Consider the following 20178-nt stretch of genomic DNA (forward strand, 5'->3'; position numbering starts at 1 on the left):
TGAGTTCTGCGTAAAAGGCAAGAGAAAATACTACTATTTTATTTGTATTGGCAATTTTGCTGAATCTCTGTGTGAATGAAAAATAAAGAGCAAGATGCACACCAGCTTATTATTTTGTAAATTTTTTTCTTCTCTTTTTTTTACTGTTTTTTTCAGTTACACGTGAGTAGACAGGCAGCTAAAACGCTACCGTTTCCAAGACAAGCATCACTTCTGGAGAAGCAATAAAACACAAAATATGAGGAAAAGGAAAACATTTGAGTGCTCAGCATAATGTAACAAAAACAAATATGGCAGTAGTAGTTGGTACATTTCTCTTTTCAACAAGGCACCGAAGGTTTTGATATTGGATTTCTATTTCTTGCGGTTGTCCCTGCTGCTTCTCTTTGAGCTTGCCTGAATGAATTCGGTGGAAAAGGATCAGGACCAAGTGTGGAAAACCAAAAATATAAATAGATGAGAATGACCACAATTGGAATTATAGGAGTCAGAATCGGTTTTCAGTTCTGATTAAGGGAAAACAGATTTTGGTGTTATTGTGGTGGTGTTTGCTGAATGTGATTTTTTTTTTTTTCCTCCACGTGTGGTCCTGATCCTCCTCCTGTTAAAAATCTTTATGTTAAGAGTGAAACATAAGTGACAATTGGCTCTTTCTCTCTCGTGTACCAGCAGTGGCTTCAGTCCTTCAGACCCCGGGTGAAGTGCTGAACCTCATAAGGAGTGCATGGGAGGAGGAGGGGGGGGCTGAGCAAGTGGTGATGGTGGTGGGTGGGGGTGATTACACATGATGACACGTTGCTTGTATATTTACTCGAGTAGAAAAACATCTCGCCGTGGAGTTCAAGTGGTTTCAAAACGTCCCGTTGTGACCTGATTGGCAAGTTGGGTGGGTCAGTGGAGGTGCGCGTTGAGGTCGTACTTCTCGCAAAATTTGTCCGTGAAGGGGATGCAAGTGAGCAGCTCGCACCATTCGCACTTAATGGGGTAGACGTAGAAGAGCACGGCCAAACCGGAAAAGAGGCCCACAAAGACCAGCAGGAAGACCATGATCTGGCAGCGTTTTCGGTACAGGTCCATGCGGCCGAAGCTGATGTAGGGCAAGAAGGCGAAGGACAGGAAGAAGCCCGAAACGAAGCCGCTGAAGTGGGCAAAGTTGTCGATCCACGGCAGCAGGCCGAAGGCGAATAGGAAGAGCACCACGCACAGCAGCTTGGTGAAGGCCACCCAAGGCTGCGCCAGGATCTGCCAGCTCTGGAACAACTCCACAAACAAGCAGGCCAGGATGCCGAACTGGGAGCCCGCCGGCCCCACCTGAGCGAAGCAAATCTCGTGTCACGCCAATTTATTTGCATTGGCTCAATCAGAATTGATTGCTACTTTACCAGCCTTTTTTTTCAAAAACCCCTAACCGGGACCCCTAAAAGTGATTTCTCGTTCACCTCGGCTCTGTACGGCAGGAAGATGGCCGACGCCAGGTTGCCGGTGATGCCGCTGACGATGTAAATGATGGAGATGCGCAGCCATCCCGCCAGCTTCTCCAGGTCCCTCAGGATGGTCATCTGGAATGCCACCGACACCATGCAGTGAAGGATCCTGGCGGGACGGCACCGGAGGAGGCCGCGTGACTTTGAGCGCTACATTGTACAGTCTGTCGCCTTGGCACGTGCCGAGGAAGATAATCCTATTAAGCCAATGTGATTCAGTGCAAGTAAAGCTTCACGGGGGCAATTTCTTTAATTAGCCACGACACCCAAAAGTATAAAGACGAATTAAAGCTCCTTTCAAATTAATGTATTCCTTTGAATGGACTGCGACGACTCGGCTGGCGGTTATCCAAACTAACCGCCCACAATATGAGGTACACCTTAACACCGAAGCCATTTGATGGAACAACTGTATCAACGATGTTTCAAAAAAACTGATGCCAATGAGCTATGTTGAGTTGAGGAGCTTCATTTCGACAAAAGGAATGTTTTGCTGACCTCTATTGCCAATTCTTAACAATGCAGAGCACAGACTCACCCTGCGTGCAGGAAGAGCGAGAGCCAGAGTCTGTAAAACTGATCCGGGATCTCAGGGTTGAGGAAAGGCAGCAGTCCACATACATCATCCATGCAATGCACCTGCAAGATGGAGAACTGAGATTGAAAACCTGCTTACCAAAAATAAAAAGGCCAAACTAGCGCTAGCTAGCCATACGGGCGCTTACTTGTGAGCAGAGAGTGGCTTCTTCATGAAAGAAGCCGTTCATGAAGTCACAATATTCCCGGGATGTGATTTCACACCTTGGACAAGAAAAGGTCACGTCAGAGCTAATAAATGAATTTTTTTTTTTTTTTGTTTAAATAGATTTTTCCCCCCCCCTCACCTTCCTTTGGTTCCGATGCAGCAGGGTCGGCCCGTGATGGTGCAGTCAATGTGAGGCAGGTTGGTGTGGTTCCCTGTGTTGTACCTGGTGCAAATCTAACAGTCGACGCACGTTTGAACTCATTTCTCATTCAAAAATCAAGACAATCTTTGTTACGGCATTTCCACTCACTGGCCACTTGGTGATGTCATCAGGCCACTCGTGCGGCGGGACCGAGGCGGGCTCCAGACAGATCCTGACAGGATACGCGTCGTTAGTAGCCTGCGGGTTCTTGACCGTGAACAAATGCGCTTGAAGATCTGTACCTCGGGTCCTGGTGGCAGACGGAGCCGTACTGTCTGTCTTTTCCGTTGAGCTGAGGCGTGCTGGAATGCCGGGGCCACTTCACCCACACGGCCAAAGTACTCTGAACGTAAAAATAACACGAGTCAGAATGGCTCGTGCATTACTATGTAGAACACAAACCATACGGCTACAGACCGAGCACTGTTCTTCTGAGGTCTGGACACAGCCGGAGCGATCGTTTCGTACGCAGCAGGCCGAGTTGCGTTCGATGTTTCGTTTTTCCCTGATGAACTCGTGCACTTGCTTGTCCTGCCGCATGCATGGAGAGTATTTGGCCCCCAAGTGGATCAGCGCCTCCTGCAGGGCAATGATATAAATTGGAAAATACCCAAAAGTCAATCATCAGGTGGAGCGAGCACATTTTTGGTAGTGCCCCTGCGAGACCCCCCTTCTATCTCTGCCAGTGCTCATTAGCTAAAAAGCTAGGCAAAAATGTAGCATCTTAATGTATATGCTAAGTAAGTGTGTGTGCTCACCGAGCTCGGCCCGATCCAGAAGTTCTCCTGCTGTACAAACTTGACATTTTCGTACACGCCTTTGTTTCTTAAAACCTGCGAGACGAGACCAGAGCGTCACGCATCCCTCTACCGTCATGAAGATGTTTAACGTGAAGCGTCCACTCACAGAATCAACCGTCTCGTGCTGGGAGAAGCCCACTGGTGCGATGCCGTAAATGCACACAGCAAGGATGGTGATGAGCATGTGTACAAAAGTGATCCAGTATGTAAAAAAGGGCCTGCAGGCAGAAGAGATGGTGGAGGGGGGAATTCTTAACAAAATAATATACTCAAGAAATACTTGATGAAATCGATCTAATGAGTACCTGTGGTCGTCCATATCCTCGATCTGCCTCTTGACGTAGCTGTCGATACGCTTACGGTAAGCGCGGTTGGTCAGCTTGCCCACCATGCCCAGCCCGTACGGCCTCTTCTCGCGAGCAAAAAGCTTCTTGACCGGCACGGCGATTCGCTGGCCACGCCGCTGCCCGTTGACGCTCACCACCTCCTGACGCAAGGGCACCTTGGGCGGGCCCGGCGCGCCCTCTTTGGCTTTGCGCCACCCGCGCTCCAAAGGTCTGCGCGAGAACCACCGAAATAATATTTTCAAAATAAATGAATATGAATAAGCTTCTCAATTAATTGGAGTAAACTTTATATTTACAGTAGACAATGAATAAAGTACAGTGGTCAGTACAGTATTGTTAGAGTGTAGCGCCATCTACAGGCGGTAACTCACAGCATCAGGTGACTCCTCTCCAGCGCCATTTTATCAAGCGCGCTTCCCGTCAGCTCCATCTCATCCTTCTTGTCGCTATGCTCCGCCTCTTTCATCGCCGCCTCCGACGGCGACTCAAACACCTCGTCCGCGTACGTGGACAGCTCCTCGTGCATCAGGACATCCTGAACAATTCAAAGAATTATACAACTGCAAATATTCAGCGGACGTTCTTTTTTGACGGACTCACTCGGGCAAAGAAGGATGTGTCCAGCTCATCGGGAAAGTCGATGTCTTCCTCCATGAAACTGGCAGGAGTAAAACTGCGTCTTTGTGTCCGTCGCAAAGTGCTGTCCCGTATGGAGCGTCCCTGATACAAACAACACATTTGGATAAGCCAGTGTTCCGAATCAAGTGTCCAAAACGCCAGCTCACCTTGACGAGAGCAGCCGCCGCCCTGAAGCTCATCTTGGCCACCGACTCCCTCTTGCGTCGGCGGGGTATCCTGTTGAGGCCCGAGCGCGAGCTGGTGAAGGAGCAGAGCGACGCTGCCCCGGGTGTGATGGGCGTCTGCGGTACGCTGTAGCCGTCCACCTCCTCCACCATGCGGAAGGCCCGACCGCGAGCCAGCGGGTCGACGATCTGGAGCGAGAATCAGTTCTCAAATATTTAGTACAGTGGAAAACCTTTTACACCATTGAGCCCTGTCATGCCAACATTACACATCAATAACAATATAGCTAACTGTTAGCATGAAGCTAACGGGGTCTTTCTTGAGGTAATTGTTTGCCTGTTTTAAAAGACACTTCAAATCATCGACGGATAGTTGGCAGTTTTTTTTACCTTTTGCATGCCATGCGAGGAGGAGGGCACATAGAGCGGCGGCGGCGTCTCGGTGCTGGCTAACGAGATGTTGTCCTGGCTGGGCAGGTCCATCTCGCGGATCACCTGCGGCTTGAGCTTGCCGTAGCGGAGGCTGCAGTGGCGGAGGCTTTTGCGTTGCCATTTCTGCGTGGCGTCACCGTCCTTGCTCACCCCGAACCAGTCGGCCGTCCCCCTGCCAAGCAGCCGGCGTTCAGATCACAGGAAGTACAATTATGGCGCTGGTGATAAGATAAGACACGTCGGTGACAGAGTGACACCTTCGCAGATGTCAAGCGTGAAGGAACATGTCTGGGCGTGTTTGTGAGTGGAAACAAGAATAGCGTGTCATGAAGACACAGACACACACACGTGAACAAATATGGATCCTGACAATGTGCGGTGAAGGCTAAAACCAAACCAGCACATCCAGCACCACGTGCTCTCGGACTTGTGGGGAGGGGTGGGGGGTCTTCCCTGCATACCTGAGCAAGGTTCTGGAGAGTGAGTGGTGCTTCCTGGCGCTGCGACGGGCAGCCCGCTGGCCCTTAACGGGCACCGTGTTAATCCGCTCAAAGTGAACCCTCCTGCTGCTGTCGTCGGGCAGGAGGAAGGCGCAAAGGGACACAGAAGAAGGAAACAAAGAGAAGAACGGGAAGTGAGAAGCAAGAGTGCAGCGATGGAGTCATCGAGCAGCGGGCCAAGCAGACAGTTAAAAGCGTGAAAGACAGGAATAGGCAAAAGGTTGTCGTTATGCAAGCCAAGCTCACGGGCCTCACCTCTTGATGGTCTGCGTGATGGACGACTGGCGTTGCAGGACCGGCCGCCGGCTGTCAAAGAAGTCTCGGGGCGGCGACGGGAGATGAGACGTCTCCACTGGCATGCTGATGCTGCGTAGGAAACCCTGCCTCTTTACCGGCTGCAAAATGAAACATCAAACTTCAGCCCACATTTGGTTGTTCGTGTTTTTACAAATGCTGCTCACTTTTTCAAATTTTAACAACAAATAATGGTAAATAATAAACATACTGTATTTTCCGGACTATAAGGCGCACCTAAAAACCTAAAATTTCGTAGAATGATTTGGATTAAAAATCTGACATGATGCATGAATGGTGCGCTTTATAGTCCGGTGCGCCTTATATAAGAACAAAGTTTTAAAATGGGCCATTCATTGTAGGTGCGCCTCATAGTCCAGAAAATACGGTAATAACAATAAAATATATTTCACCACACCCACATCAATTTAATAATTCACAATATAATGAGAGTCAGTCAGTTATTAGTGTCAGTCTTTCATTTTAATTATGACCGCTATTACATATTATTTGAACATGATTTTGCATTGTAAATCTATTTGAATATGTTTGTAACAGGATGTCATGAATGGGTCACCTGAACAAAAGTGGGCGGCTCGTCCAGCGACATCTGAGCTGTGGGAATGTCTAATCGCAGCCATGGAGGCTTCTTCCTCTGCAAACTGCTGGTGCTCTCCCGCCGCGCTTCTGCCATGTTGTGTGTCCTCACCACAGGCCTGCCAGCTACACGCAAATAAAAAGGAGGGTAGAGGAGAACAACATTATGTAATGTGTCACCACAAGCATCAAAACTCAAGGAGGGCCGAGGATGGAACTCGCAATCTGGATTGACTCCACTAGAGGGCGCTGTTGACACTATGGTTGAATTTAGCAGCATGGGAACTCGGAGGAGCTTCTGCTAGAACGTTACGTGGTCAGTACCTAAATTTAGTCCATGGGAATCTTCTTGGGAAGAAGTAAATTCCATTCCACCCACAGGAAGCGGAAATAGAAGAAGAACAGCGCTGTGACCATCTTTTGCAACATCTTCCACGCAAACGTAAATGTTGGACGATCTCCAGAGTCTAACAACTCCAAGTGTGAGTGCGCACTTCCCTGTCGACACGCTGCGCGATAAAAACTAATCGCCTCACACTGCATCTTTCACTTCCTGTCATCTACTCTGAAACCAAAACAGTTCATCGTCAATCCTAAAAGGTGGATAAGGACAAGGACTGAGTTTATGTGGTTGCACAAGTGTGCACACCCTCATAACAGGGGATGTGTCCGTGTTCATAAATAACCAATTACATTTAAAATGATTAAATGGGAATCAGCACGCAGCTGCTATGATTTTAAGAGCTATAGATTCACCCCACTAAAGTTCTGCTGTTCTAGTTGGCTTTTCCTGACATACTTTTGTGGTCACATCTTATATCACAGGCTAGCAACATTATCAGAGAGGCGGGAATTTCTGGCAATTACCTTAACATCTTCTGGCTCGGTGGAAACCTTATTTTACAAAGGGGGGGACACCCACTCCAAAACACACATGGGAAAATGTGTCGATTTAAGCACTACAGCAACTGAATGGGTGGATACAGATGATGTCATCGAAGTAAGGCTAAATCATGTCCTCACTTGCCCCATGCTGTGCTCTCCACTACGAGTCCCTGCTGTGGACCACATCTGCCCTTCCGCTGCCATTCTGACTCGCCGCAAGCCTCTGAGCTTCTGCTTTCGACCAAGTAACAATTGGCTTGACGTCGCATAGCAACAGAAGTAAAAACCACAAAGAATTCTCATGGGTTTTACTTCATTAGGTACACTAACATGATTTAATAGGTAAGAATAATGGTCGTTTTTGATCGAAGGAGGCGTATTTAGTCAACAATTTATTAGTTTGGTTTTATAACATGATGTTATGGAGAACAGTACACCCGCTTCAAACCGCAACCACTATAAAGCTATTGTTAAATTAGCCAAGGCAGAACAAAAAGAGTGCAGTAGTACATTCCTCCCTCCTACATTAGCGGCTAAGATTACATTAGCAGCTGCAGTTGATGTGCGTTATAAACTGTTTGCCAACTGCCAGAGTGATGAACAAAGGCAAAGAAGGAAGCTCTTGAGTTTGGGTGAAGAACTCATTTTCAACTTTGTAAATCATGGAAGACTACACATAATTTTTCAGAGATATCCAATGATCAAAAAGTGATTAAAATTTGGCCAGCGGACCGTGTTCACTCAAGATATCACTTTTAGAACAATTCAAGCTAATGCTAAGATATTACCGTATTTTCTGGACTATAAGGCACACCTAAAAACCCCAAATTTTCTCAAAAGCCGACAGTGCGCCTTATAATCCTGTGCGCCTTATATATGGACCAAATTCCAATATTTAAACTGGCCCGAAGCATTGTGTCATGAAATTAGTGGCCCGCTGAAGACTATGAATTGGGAATCAAAAAGACTATGGATCATTATTTTGTGATTATAAAGTAATTTGTTGCATCTGAAGTTGAAATAAAAAAGATAAAATGGAGAATGATTTGGATTAAAAATCTGACATGATGCATTAATGGTGCGCCTTATAGTCTGGTGCACCTTGTATAAGGACAAAGTTTTAAAATGGGCCATTCATTTAAGGTGTACCTTATAGTCCGGTGCGCCTTATAGTCCGGGAAATACGGTACTCGCAACCAAGGTGGTTAGCTAGCAGGCTAAATAGCATGGCTAACATCTTATTCCCACTCCAATATTACTTTACAAAGTGATCGAAATTACAAAAGCTGATTCTTTCACTGTATCTACTCCTGAATGACTTCATCCCTGCTGTCATCTTATTAACGGCGCTCTCGCTTGAGATTCTCAGTGCTATGACGTAGCCAGCCTGCCATTTAATTTGATTTCATTTGCGCTAACAGCGGCGCTCGCTCATTGCGCAGATCAGAGCCGAGCTAAAAGGGATGCACAGACGCAAGTCAATGTTTTTCCTCCCCGATAAACAAGTTGGGTTGTTCAAATGATCGATGTTGCCTCCTGGCAAACCAGGTTGCTTTTTTTTTAATGTTCTGCACATGCTCTTCTGCTACTGCTTGAGGCTTCTTCCCCTAAATCCCCTCCCGCATTCTGCCTCCAGTATTCCACTCTGCCAAGACGAACTGCCATTTGCGGTTCTTTATGTGCACTTCATGTAAGACAATTTAAATGGCTCAAATTGAAATGAGTAGGCCTCAAGGCTGACATTCCCTCCAGCGGCAGCCATGTCCTTGCCGTGGAGGAAAGTCACAGATGAACACGAGTTTGGCACCTAACTCCAACTGGAGGATTAGCCTCTTTCATCAGCGAGGCCACACTATCAGCTCACGGTCACATTTACTCAATAGAAAAATTCTTAAGAGCACCTCTGTGTTTTTCCCCACTATTTCATTCGATTGCCCCAATCTCACTTTCAAGGAGACGTGCATTTTATCCGACTGATAGGCGGCGTGTAAGCGTTCCCCGCCGCATTCTTTACAGCGCCGTGATTTCATCAAGTCGGGGTTTGTTTTGACTTCACGTGGACACGCTTTCAACCGTCTTGGTGAGGCCTCGCTCCCAAAAAACACACACTTCTACCTCAATCAGGATAGTGGAGGCAGTCTTGCGTGGCTTTTTTTAAACGCAGCATCCATTAGCCAGGAGGAAAGCGCAGAGAAAACACACAGCTGACATCTCGCCAGGTGCACGCACGTTCGACGGGACCCGATGACGAAAGCTGACAGGCAGAACAAATCGGCTGGACTTGAGCTATTGTTATTGTTACGTCCATGGAATCATTTCAAAGAAATTGTGCTCCAGTCAGGCGTATAAAAACACAATTGTGGAGCTCTTCAAACAACCTTGAGCTTGGTTCAAGGGTAAAACCAACTTCAATGCTCTAATTAAAAAAAAAAAAAAACTGTGGACAGTCAGAAGCAGGAAGTGGTTCCTCTGATGTACGACCTCACTAATGTGATGAGTCCGGATCACTGCATGAACGCCGTCTGGTCTCGGGCCGCCGCGTCTCTGCTTGTGATGTCATGCAGCACACCAAACATCATACATCAACTTGTATTTAATAAGCACGTCTGACCTTAAACTGGAATAAGGAGGCCGCCGCCCTGGTCACTTACTACAAGTGTACTACTATTGTTTAGTCTTTCGTCATTTTGGAGACGGGCCTTGATACCGAGAACAATACAAGGAAATGACACAATTAAAACTGGTTTCCCCCTCACACTCACCCACTTGGAACTGAATAGATACTATTTAAAGAACCTTTTTATTTAGGAAAAAACATTTTTAACACACGAGGTAGACAATTGCTAAATGACTTAAGCTACTTAAACTAGCTAGCTAGCTAGACATATAGCTCAATAGATAAATAGCTGAAACTGTTTTCTTTCTAACAAGATGGCGCTTCACAATTATTTTGTTTGGTTAAAATAAGAAACGTATGTCTTCTTGAAATAAGTGCAACTCAGAGACTGTCTTTTTTTTTTTTTCTCTCAGGACGTTCTTGTGGAGCTGCTGTCATCGTGAAGGGCCGTGGTGATATGCGACAGGCTGTCACGGCCATCCAGCCTTTTACGACATTAAAACACACACGCAGCAGAAATATCCGACGCAGCTGACCCTGAGATCAAGTGTCGCGGCGAGCAGAGGGGCTAGACGCCCGGGCATGGCGGGCGGGCGAGCGCAGCCAAGCCAAGACGGCTGGCGTATATGCCGCACTTTTGTTTTAACTGTTTTTCCACAGATTAACGCTTTGTTAGACCAAACGCCCTTTGACCCTCAGACTAAGGATAGAGTAGCTACTCTTCCCAGACGGCCTCACGCTCATAACAGTGTTTACCAAACGACAGCGTGGTGCGCCAGAGATATGAATAGCTCCTGAAAGTATAAATGGCATCCTCAAAGCGGGCCTTCGGTATGCGGTATATTTATAGCCATGAATTTCAAACGTGCTGGCTTGGTGCGACGTTAAAAAAAAAAAAAAAAAAGGCTCGCAAGAAAAACAAGCAAAAGGCCCGTTGTGCCGCTTAAACCTGATTGTGTCTGACATTTTGCCTACCGAGCCACTCTCAATATCAACAATAGCAGCTGAGAGAAGCTAGCAAATTTTATATTACAGTATTTTAGTAGGAGGCACCATCAATATCCTGACACAGGAAATAAAATATCAGCGCGAGCTTTGGTGACACGTTATTATACACAAAGCTGACTCAATGCTTTGAAATATTTAACCCCCATCGGTTAATTATTTACTCACTGCGCAGACGTCTTATAATCTTACTTTTGTTTCGAGTGCTGATAAGTGAGAACAATTGTGCGTGTGTATATATATATATATGAAATATATATAATCTTGGAAAGTTCTGTTTATCACCATATTAGCGGAAAACCAAGATTCCCTAAGTGAATCTGTGTCATGTCTCAAGTGACGGCGAGCCTTGTTTGTTTCTGCAATCTCGAGGAAGCAGACGACGACGGCTTTGAAAGTTGCAACAACCTGGAACACGCTGTTAAATCGTCCCCGCGTTCTCAAACGGCTGCTTTGTGAAGTCGAGCCTCCGATAAGCAGCTAATTTGAGCCCGCCGACTGCAGTTGAGGAAGCTGAAAGCGCTTTGTTTTGCGATGAAGCTTATCTTACAACGGCTGGACGTAAACCTGCGTTTATACTGCCTGTGAGCTGCGCGACCAGCGGGTTAGACAGAGTTTATGCGCGACAAGCACACTGTGGAAGGAGAAAAGGCTGAAAGCCGCCTGGGGCCGAACGTTCAGGGTGATTCATGAAATTCAACAGGACTGTGACACTCAACCGAGAATTGACCTCAACTCAGAAGTGAACCGACAACTGTGGCAGAGGTTTCAAAGCAGCAGTTAATGTTAAAAAAAATATATAATAATCTGGATTAATTGAATTGAATTGGACTCATCATCAGAGGACAGAGATGCTATGCCAGCATCTCAAAAGGTAACCATGGAACAACACTACTACTGCTACAAAAGTCACAACAAAGTATGCTAGGCTGCTCACTGAGAAGAATTCCAAATGAATTCATCAAAATCTCCACTGACATACCAGAAATGAACTAAAGAGATCACACGAGGCATTGTGACAAGGTTTGCTGAGTGAATTTCTCCCCTATGGCCAATGTGAGTGTGGGAAAAAAAAAGAAGTTCTGGCAGTGAAGTACAGCGCTGACCTATCGTGAAACTCTCCTGATAAAACGCCGCCGCACAGCCGTGCTAAAAGTCGTAACTCAGACAAAATGAGTACTTTCTGCAGCTCCCAACCGCACCTTAAATTGCCCCCTGAAACAAGCCGTTGATTGTCTGGAGAAAGTTTGACATTCTCTCCTTAAAGCGAGTAAGCGGGAGAAACATCATGTGATGGCCGTCCAAATAGTTTCCAGCATGATATCAGCATGAATCAAGGCCACAAAAGCCCGCATTGTTGCCGCCTGATGTTCAACAACGCTTATTGTGCTGCGTAATTGGAAGGGGGGACGGGGGGGTCAAAATCAGGAGCAAGCTTCTTTTTTTCCCAACGAATGGAATTGATGCAGCAAGCGAAATCCCACTGGGTGTAATTGTTTTATTTGTGAGTATAAACCAAAATGATTGCGGTTGATTTTTGTATCAAAATCACTCGAAGCAGATAAAAATACTCCACAAAAGGACCACCAGTAAGTAGAACTCGGGTTACTGGGAGGGAAGGAAACAAAGGTGGTTTGGTTTGGGGAGGGGAGGGGGGGGGTGTAGGAAACACACATATAAACACACACACACAACGGGATGCGTTCAACACGTCCGGTCCACACGAGCGCGGAAACGACGTGCAGGCATCCAGTCCTGTCGTGTGACCGCTAGCAAAGGGGAATTTTGCCTCGTTAGCTCATTGGAGAAGATGAAGGAGGACAAATGGGATTTAATATGACAGCTTGCTCAGGCACGCCCGTCAATGAGTGCCAGTCAATCAATCAGTTTGTCGTCAGCACCAAAAGAAGTCAGCCCACTGGGTATTTGCCCTGTATGCTGCTCATAAAGCTTTACAAAGTCTGACAATTCATTGATTCAATTTGATTTACTGAAAACTCCCATTTTATAAAACATCTCCTTGAGGGATTTGCAGCCTAGGCAACACAAAGACTGACTCCATTAATGGTCAATACAAGGACACGTAGACACACCTAATCAACTGCACACAAATAACAATTACGTGGAAAGAAAACACACATCCGGAGTCACATGTGAGTCCGATTAGGTGCTGGAAAGACAAACTTGATTGAGATTACTTACTCTTAGTTTGTATTTTTTTAAAAAGAGGCAACAGCTGCAGAGTCTCATCTTCAGGTTTCCCCTTTCTTGTTTGCAACAATCAGGTCATGTGATTTATGCGCTGTGATTCTTTGAATTTCTTTTATCTGCTACATAGAGGGGGCGGTTTTACTAAAGAGGGTTCGGCATCGACATGATTTTTGAAGGGAGGAATCATGTTTGCGTGCTGATGTAGTGTGTTGAAACAAGTGTCATTAAATATAAGGAATATTTGTGATGTAATGTTTCGGGAGTGAGATTCAAACACGGAGGCGGGGCCGGTTCTATGAATGATGTAATGAGCAGATGCTCGTGAAAAATTACATCATGACGGAACGCCATTTTTTGGTTTTATTTTGTACTTTATTTTCTAAGATATATTTATTTTAACAATTACAAATTTTTGGACATTACATTAATTGATAAACACTAGTGGTATCGGTAGTTAGTATCAGTGGTACTCAAGATGTAAAGGTCATACTTGTACTGGTCTGAAATAAGTGGTCAAACTTTTTTTTTTTTTAAATACACTTTGACATTCAGACTTGGTGGTGCCATCAAGATGAAGTCCAGCGAGTTCAAGCACAAAGGAAGGATGGAGGGGGAGGAGGGGTGACAGCTGGACTGGGAGATAGAAGAGTGTGGAAAAATCCAGGAGGAAGGCACAGGAACCCGAGCATGTCACTTTGCAGAATGCAAGAAGGACGAGGGCCTCGTAAAGAGAGACTCAGTGGGCAGCCGGGCAATTATTGTCATACGGCGGGGGTACCAAGCAGTCAGGAAAGATGACGTCAGCGAGGCAGAGAGGAAAGAGGCAAACAAAAAGACTTTTCTACTCTCTCCAAGTGGGAGGACAACTACAACTTTTGTTTATTTTCGCCACAAATTCAGAGCGACGCCTTTGTGACTGTGGCGGGCAGCGTAAAAACAGAGACTTGACATCATTTTCCACCCGCTTTGTCAGCGTGCGAAAAGGAGAACTGAAAAAAAAAAAAAAAAAACTGGCAGCATGTGATGGGAGGGAAAGGGAAAGTTGGATTCCGGGTTCAGGTGCTTGTTAAAAAAACGCCGGCAGGGTCTGGCCGGGAGCCACCTCACCGCGTCTTGACTGACAAACATTCATCATGCTCCAACAGATTTAAGTGACGGCTAGCAAAAAAAAAAAAGCGCAGTCTTCCAAACGTGTGGCTCGCCTCTCTTGTGTTTTAAGACGGAGCGGCGAGAGGCCAAAACACACCCTGGTTTCTGGGAAGGCCGTTGGAGTGAGTGTGGCGCGTGGTATGCGATGCTGGTGGGGCCGTTGAAGCTGTCGGCATGGAACTCCCGTGGGCCACATATGGACGCCATTAACGAAGGAGACACGACGTTAGCGTAGCGCTAGACGGCTTTATATGCACTAGCTCAAGTCACACAACGCCCAGTATTTATGTCTGGACTTCCTAATATGACCCATCGGGTCCGATTATCCAGTGGTGGAATCACACCACGGTCAATTATTATTATTATTATTTTTTTTAGGCTAAAGCTAATGTATAACACAGTACTGGCCTTCCTCCTGGATAACTTTCCCGAGAAGTGATAGCGAAGCATCTTTACCACACCGATTTGTTTACAAGTTCACCCTCAAGTTACGCCGGCGTAACGGAGGCTTGTGTGAATATCGTAACTCGACGCGGCGTCAAAGGGATTCCACCCACGCGTGGCATGTCCGCTCGTAACGCGGCCTACGTGGATATTTCTGTCCCAAGGTGTCAGGTAAGACATCCTTGGCTAATCTCCATCTGACAGACACGCCCTCAAAGAGTTCCGCTCAGGAGTCAAAGTTCAAGGAGTCATCGTTGCCGCTGCTTCTGGGAAAATACACAAAGCGTTCCCACAGCTTCCAAACTGCAGCTCTGCCCCGAGGTTAAACGGCACCAGACACCGTGACAGCACGCCGCGACCCAAAAAGCCCGGCAGCCAGCAACCCTAATGACACGTCTTGTTCCCCGCAAACGTCGCCTGTTAGCTTAGCGAGGATGCTATATTATGAAAGATTGACTTTTTTGATGACTTGTAGACAGAGATTGATCCTTGAGGGAATGCGGCAAAAGAACGTTGTTATCAAAATGCCAAGGAACTGATTTAAAATGCATCGAATTGGCTTCCAAAAGTGCCAGCAGGTAAAAAAAAAAAAAAAGGTGGTCAACCTGAAAATAGCGACAATCACATCGACCGTGATGGGCGCCGCCTGTGAGTCACGCAAACCCACTTGCACCCAGAAAAGTGCATTTCCAGGAAGAGCGAGCAGCAGCCTTACAATGCTAATGTGTGCCGGCTTCAAACGGAAAGCAAAAGACTTCCTGTCTAATTAAAAGCAGCGAGGACAAGGCAAAAGCATCTGTTTACATTCCCTTTGAAGAAGCACTCGTCACATGCCATTGTTCCAACTATTATTTGTTCCCGACTTTGTCAGAGGCTGGATTGACACTGCGTGGTTCAAGTGACAGACTTTATTTTTTATTTTTTTGCCTTTCAAGTGGCACAATTGGAATGTGCATCAGAGCAGCGCGAGGGGAAAAAAAAAACTGAATTTGGATCAGAATCAGGCCTTTTTCAAATGTGTTTGGAAATTTGATCTGAATAGCCATCATGTAAAACAAATTGGGTCTCAAATTATCCTTCCTCACTGAAATAATGGAAGTTCCATTAATCTGTTCCAACCCCACAAAACAGGCCCAATTTTAGCTACGGCAACACTGACGCTAGTTTGTGTATTATCATGTGTTAGCATTAAGCTAGCGAGGTTTTTTCAAAGTAACACGGTCTGGTTAAATACAAATGCTGCGATTATAACTTGGTTTTATGTTTTAACAGTCAAGTTAGCGCTGAGGATATTTTTGTTTGGTGGTGTGACATGAAATTTTCTTTTTGTAAAATATGTGTCTTGGCTCAGAAAAAGGTTTGGAAACGCTGATGTATACACACCCATTGCCACATTACACAAATCAAATAAACACATTTCAAAACCACCCACTGTCAATCTTAATGAAGGAGAAAGTATATATGATGTAAACATGCATATCCATCATTACGTAATCAAAATAATTCAATACCTAAATGCTTTGCAACGTTTGAGATTTAGATTAGATATGGAAAATGGCTTACTGAAAAATTGGACCTGATATCCAGCGCAGATGATGAGCTCGCTTTCAATTGAGCCTGCATAAAAGCAAGTATTCCAATTGTCTGAAATAAGACGTGGGAGTCATAGTAGTAGGCGGTAGAACAAGTTGGTTAACATGTCTGACCTCTACACACACACACATTAACCAATAGTGACGTCACAAATATGAAATGAACTATGCCTGGCAATTACTTTCATAGACACCTTAAGTCGTGATTTTGTGGATTGGGGAAGAGGGTGGGATCTTTGTATATTTTTAGCTGCATGTGTCGCACACATGTAACAGTTCGGATCCAGAACGAGCAATCACGCAATCGCACAACCTTCAAGAGTGTCTTTCCTGGAATCTTATTTTCAATCATGACGTCTGTGTCATATCAAAACTATTCCCACGAGTCGTCATCTTGAAGCCATTAGGCCGCTTATCACTATGTGGGTCGCTGAGGTGGCCGGACTCAAACTAAATCACTTTGCACAGGCTTCCAACAAAACCCTCCAAGGGCAGCACAAGGTAGCAAAAATTAACAAAGCCCTTAATGGATAGCAATGTCAACATTGGTGCGCCCGTACCCAAGTGAACCCAACCTGTCAATGCTCTACTACGTGTTGTCAACAATTATTGGGTGAACTTGGCGAGACAGTCAGACAGACACAGCATGCCAGGAATCACGCGGGCACGACTTGCAGGGCAGAACCCCTGAAAAAAAAAAAAAACTCCCACATACCAGACAGTCAACACAAGACCCCGACCCCCCTCGCCAACTACCCCAATACCAGCGCGGTGGCCCAGGACTCGCCCGGCTTTATCGGTGCGGTTACATCATGCCCAGCTATGATCACCCTCCCTTTCCTCTATGTGATAAGGTTTCAAGCCCATGTGCTCCCGTGTCACGTCTGCCAAAATAACTCAGCAGTTTCTAATAAACCGCAGCGGGGAGGCAGAGGTGGGAGGGGTCAGGGCCCACCTGAAGTATAATTCAAACAATCGGGCAGGAATCAAAGTTTTCGGGTTCAAACGAGCAAGGATATGGGAAGCACATGGCTTGTGTTCCCCCTCACATGCCGGCCTGCTGTTTTGCTTGGCTTTAGGCCCACCAGGTGCTCCACAGGAAATGATCCAAAGTCACTAAAAATGATCATTTAGTTAATTTTGTACACAAGTACAATTCTAACCTCTTGCATTAGATAGAACGAGTTACATAATTACCTGCATATCTATTTTATTTGTTGAGGAATTTATGTCGTGTAAAATGCATTACTTGGCTTGGGAAACCTTCAAGGATCAAGACAAGGAAGGAGGGGAGGAGGTGATGTAGTGGGACGGAGACGACGAGGATGATGGCGTGACTTCACCCCGTGATGATTATTCAGCAGCATTCCTCATACCTTTACACAACCTCAGCTGCTAAAACACAATTTTTTTCTTTTTCTAAAGTTACAATCAAGCCTATAAAAGTGAGTGACTCGTGAAAACACGTTTACTTTTCCAATGGGGGTGAAAATGAAAGAAACCTGCTACTTCTACTGGGAAACGTCAATAAATGCGTAAATTATGAGGCTGGATGAGGAGGAAGAAGAAGAGGTGGGTCGCTTCTATCCCTCGACCTTCTTTCACACGCGTGACCACCATGCTGGTGGAATCAGCCGCAACTCACCATTCAAAGCCGGCGGCTCGGGTGATCTCCAGCGGCGGGGGAATAAATCCGATTTCCGCGTTCTCCCTTGGGTCTTGTCACATCATCCTGACGAGTTACCAGCTGGAAATAAACGCTTCTTCTCGGTTGCTCACCCCCACCCAACCACCAGCACCGCCAGGATCCTTCCTTCCTTCTCCGGCGTCGCCACAAATCCTTCGCCGGCGCCGGGTTGTCAAATCCGGCCACGCTTCTCAATCGCACCGGCGCCCCTGGAGGATGGAACCCGGCCGTCCGCGTCTCTGCTTCCCACTGACGGACACAGTCTTCCCACACTGCTCCATGCATCGACCCGGCCCAAGTTTTTCTTGTGCCGGGTTTGAGCGTGTGAGCCCCGCCCTGGACTCAGTGACAGTCTTGGGGAAGAGGCGGGGCCACCGAAGTGTAGCGACCAATCGGCTTGTGAGCGGGGAGGTGCTTCCTCTTCATCTCCTCCTTCCCGGTGCTCTGCAACGGTGACTAAGCGACGTCCTCATCCGGTGTGGACCTCACCGAAACTGGTCTCCGTCCCTCTGAGACGTGTGACTAACCGCAACGCTGCTTTAAGAAAAAAAAGAAAACATGTACAGTGTGAAACAAAAGCTGAAAGACAGATTTTCCCACTGGTTGTTTATGGCAGCAAACCATATTTGACTCCTTCATAATCTTAATTTTTCAATGTGCATTTTGAGATGCAAACAAGGAAACGGTTGTGTGATGGATCAATCATATTAGTAAATGCTGAGAGTTGGTTGACTTGTGTGAATGCTGATTCACTCTGACGTCATCACGTGACTATATTTCCTCAATATCCTTCCTCATGGTGAAGGAGCTTTCATACCAGAAATACACATTAGTGTCTGAATGCCAAATGCTAGCATACAAATGATGATGTGCAATGATGAATGATCGAATACAAAGTGTGGAGAACCGTTTTCGTACCCTCTGAGGCCCATACAAAATGTATGAACAAATATGATGCAATAATGATCATCATGATGAAGATTTATTGATTCTGTGTTTTGAAGCATTCCCTCACTTTTGTTTGTAGGATTACATGGTGTCCGCTGCTGAATGCTAAAGGGGGGGCTCAAGGAAAGACGCAATGCATCTTCCATGAAGCAGGAAATGTAAATCACAAACGGCGATAAAGAGGGACGCCGTCAATGTGGACAGATGGAAGGGATGAAGATATCAGAGAACACACACACACACACACACACAAATGAGATTCCCATGTGTGGACAGACATTAGCTCACATTTAGTAGCTTTGACTATAAGAAGCATCCTAGTTTACATGCCACTTTTTGACATCTTTTTTTGAATCTACAGCCCACAGTCACTTATTCCTGTTTCGCAATAGTGAGTGAAGCTTCAGATTGAGATGCAGCACTCTACTGCTGCATTTAATGAAAAGACCAACGCATTCCATCACATCTTGAGCGACAGCTTGGCTCCACCTGGGAATATTCCGGCAGATGGGAGATGGATGATGGGAAGCGGAAGGCTTCCGACGTGCTGACAAGGGGGCAAAGCGGTCGTCCTCGGCTGAGGTTTTTAGTGCACGAGAGGCTTCGTTTCCTGGAAATGTCTTCTTATCTGCGTCTCCATTAAGGCGCATGAAGAGATGTCATATAACTACCGAGGGGAAGTCTAAAGATAACAGATTTAGTTAAGGTCACTTGCGTAATCTTGGAATTTTAGAGGAGGGTATATGCTAAAATATACAGAAAAATAAGATAGACAGAGAGAGAGAGAGAGAGAGAGATTTTGTAGTATGTATGTCCTGATTAATTCTTTCATTAACTGATTTTAAAATAAACAAATAATAAACACCAGACAAATATCTATAAATATGTATATATTGAACAAAAATATATTGTCAAATTATATATATGTAAAACAACCGGGCGAGTTTAGCTCATTTGGAGAGGTTCTCTTAATTGCTTCTGATCTGCCACAGGAGTCCATTCATTAGACCTCCCTGGACAATTGAATTAACATGCACTGAGCTACGGAAGACACGTTGACTAGCCTGCTGGGAGTCTCTGATTGATAAAGCACGAAAACGGGGGGCGGGTGGGTAGGGGGATAATGAATGGCGACGTTTCCCCTCCGGGACAGACGTCGGTTAAGGCCGGGGTAAAAGCTGCAATCAGGAAGCGACTCGGGACCTTTAGGCCGTCCTGAAGTCTCATCCATCACACTCTGATAAAAGGGTTGAGCGGCAGGCTAATGCCTAACTAAAAGAAAGCTGTCATACGAATTAAGAAATGTTTCCTCTTTCCTTTTGGAGGAACGATCATGTCTTGCGGGAGCACAGAGTGAGCTTCGTGTTGTTTTTTTGGCACCACGGCTGCTCTTGAGAGCAGCTTACTTCAATGAGCTTGCATGTTTGCTGTTCCTG

General features: G+C 46.0%; 1 protein-coding gene across 5 annotated transcripts in view; it reads right to left on the minus strand.

The window, feature by feature from the left end:
- Nucleotides 1-20178, minus strand: part of rhbdf1a (rhomboid 5 homolog 1a (Drosophila)) — a 22291-nt gene continuing 2113 nt past the window's right edge. The window contains exons 1-19 of one of the 5 annotated variants that reach the window (XM_085933517.1): nucleotides 12914-13013; nucleotides 6185-6330; nucleotides 5569-5708; nucleotides 5275-5382; nucleotides 4772-4985; nucleotides 4364-4570; nucleotides 4179-4298; nucleotides 3950-4113; nucleotides 3537-3788; nucleotides 3338-3449; nucleotides 3190-3264; nucleotides 2849-3010; nucleotides 2674-2774; nucleotides 2540-2603; nucleotides 2369-2463; nucleotides 2210-2285; nucleotides 2023-2123; nucleotides 1440-1681; nucleotides 1-1311 (exon numbers count right to left, since the gene is read on the minus strand). In XM_085933517.1, the coding sequence (XP_085789643.1) occupies nucleotides 977-1311; nucleotides 1440-1681; nucleotides 2023-2123; nucleotides 2210-2285; nucleotides 2369-2463; nucleotides 2540-2603; nucleotides 2674-2774; nucleotides 2849-3010; nucleotides 3190-3264; nucleotides 3338-3449; nucleotides 3537-3788; nucleotides 3950-4113; nucleotides 4179-4298; nucleotides 4364-4570; nucleotides 4772-4985; nucleotides 5275-5382; nucleotides 5569-5708; nucleotides 6185-6301 (2685 nt within the window). In that variant the 5' untranslated portion in view covers nucleotides 6302-6330; nucleotides 12914-13013 and the 3' untranslated portion in view covers nucleotides 1-976. Of the gene's footprint in view, nucleotides 1312-1439; nucleotides 1682-2022; nucleotides 2124-2209; nucleotides 2286-2368; nucleotides 2464-2539; nucleotides 2604-2673; nucleotides 2775-2848; nucleotides 3011-3189; nucleotides 3265-3337; nucleotides 3450-3536; nucleotides 3789-3949; nucleotides 4114-4178; nucleotides 4299-4363; nucleotides 4571-4771; nucleotides 4986-5274; nucleotides 5383-5568; nucleotides 5709-6184; nucleotides 6331-12913; nucleotides 13014-17752; nucleotides 18329-20178 lie in introns of those variants that run through there. The other 4 variants (XM_085933519.1, XM_085933518.1, XM_085933520.1 and 1 more) reach the window with 4 other exon arrangements.

Source organism: Syngnathus leptorhynchus, chromosome 16, assembly GCF_054491065.1.
Source record: "Syngnathus leptorhynchus isolate UIUO chromosome 16, UIUO_Slep, whole genome shotgun sequence".
Lineage (NCBI taxonomy): Eukaryota > Metazoa > Chordata > Actinopteri > Syngnathiformes > Syngnathidae > Syngnathus > Syngnathus leptorhynchus.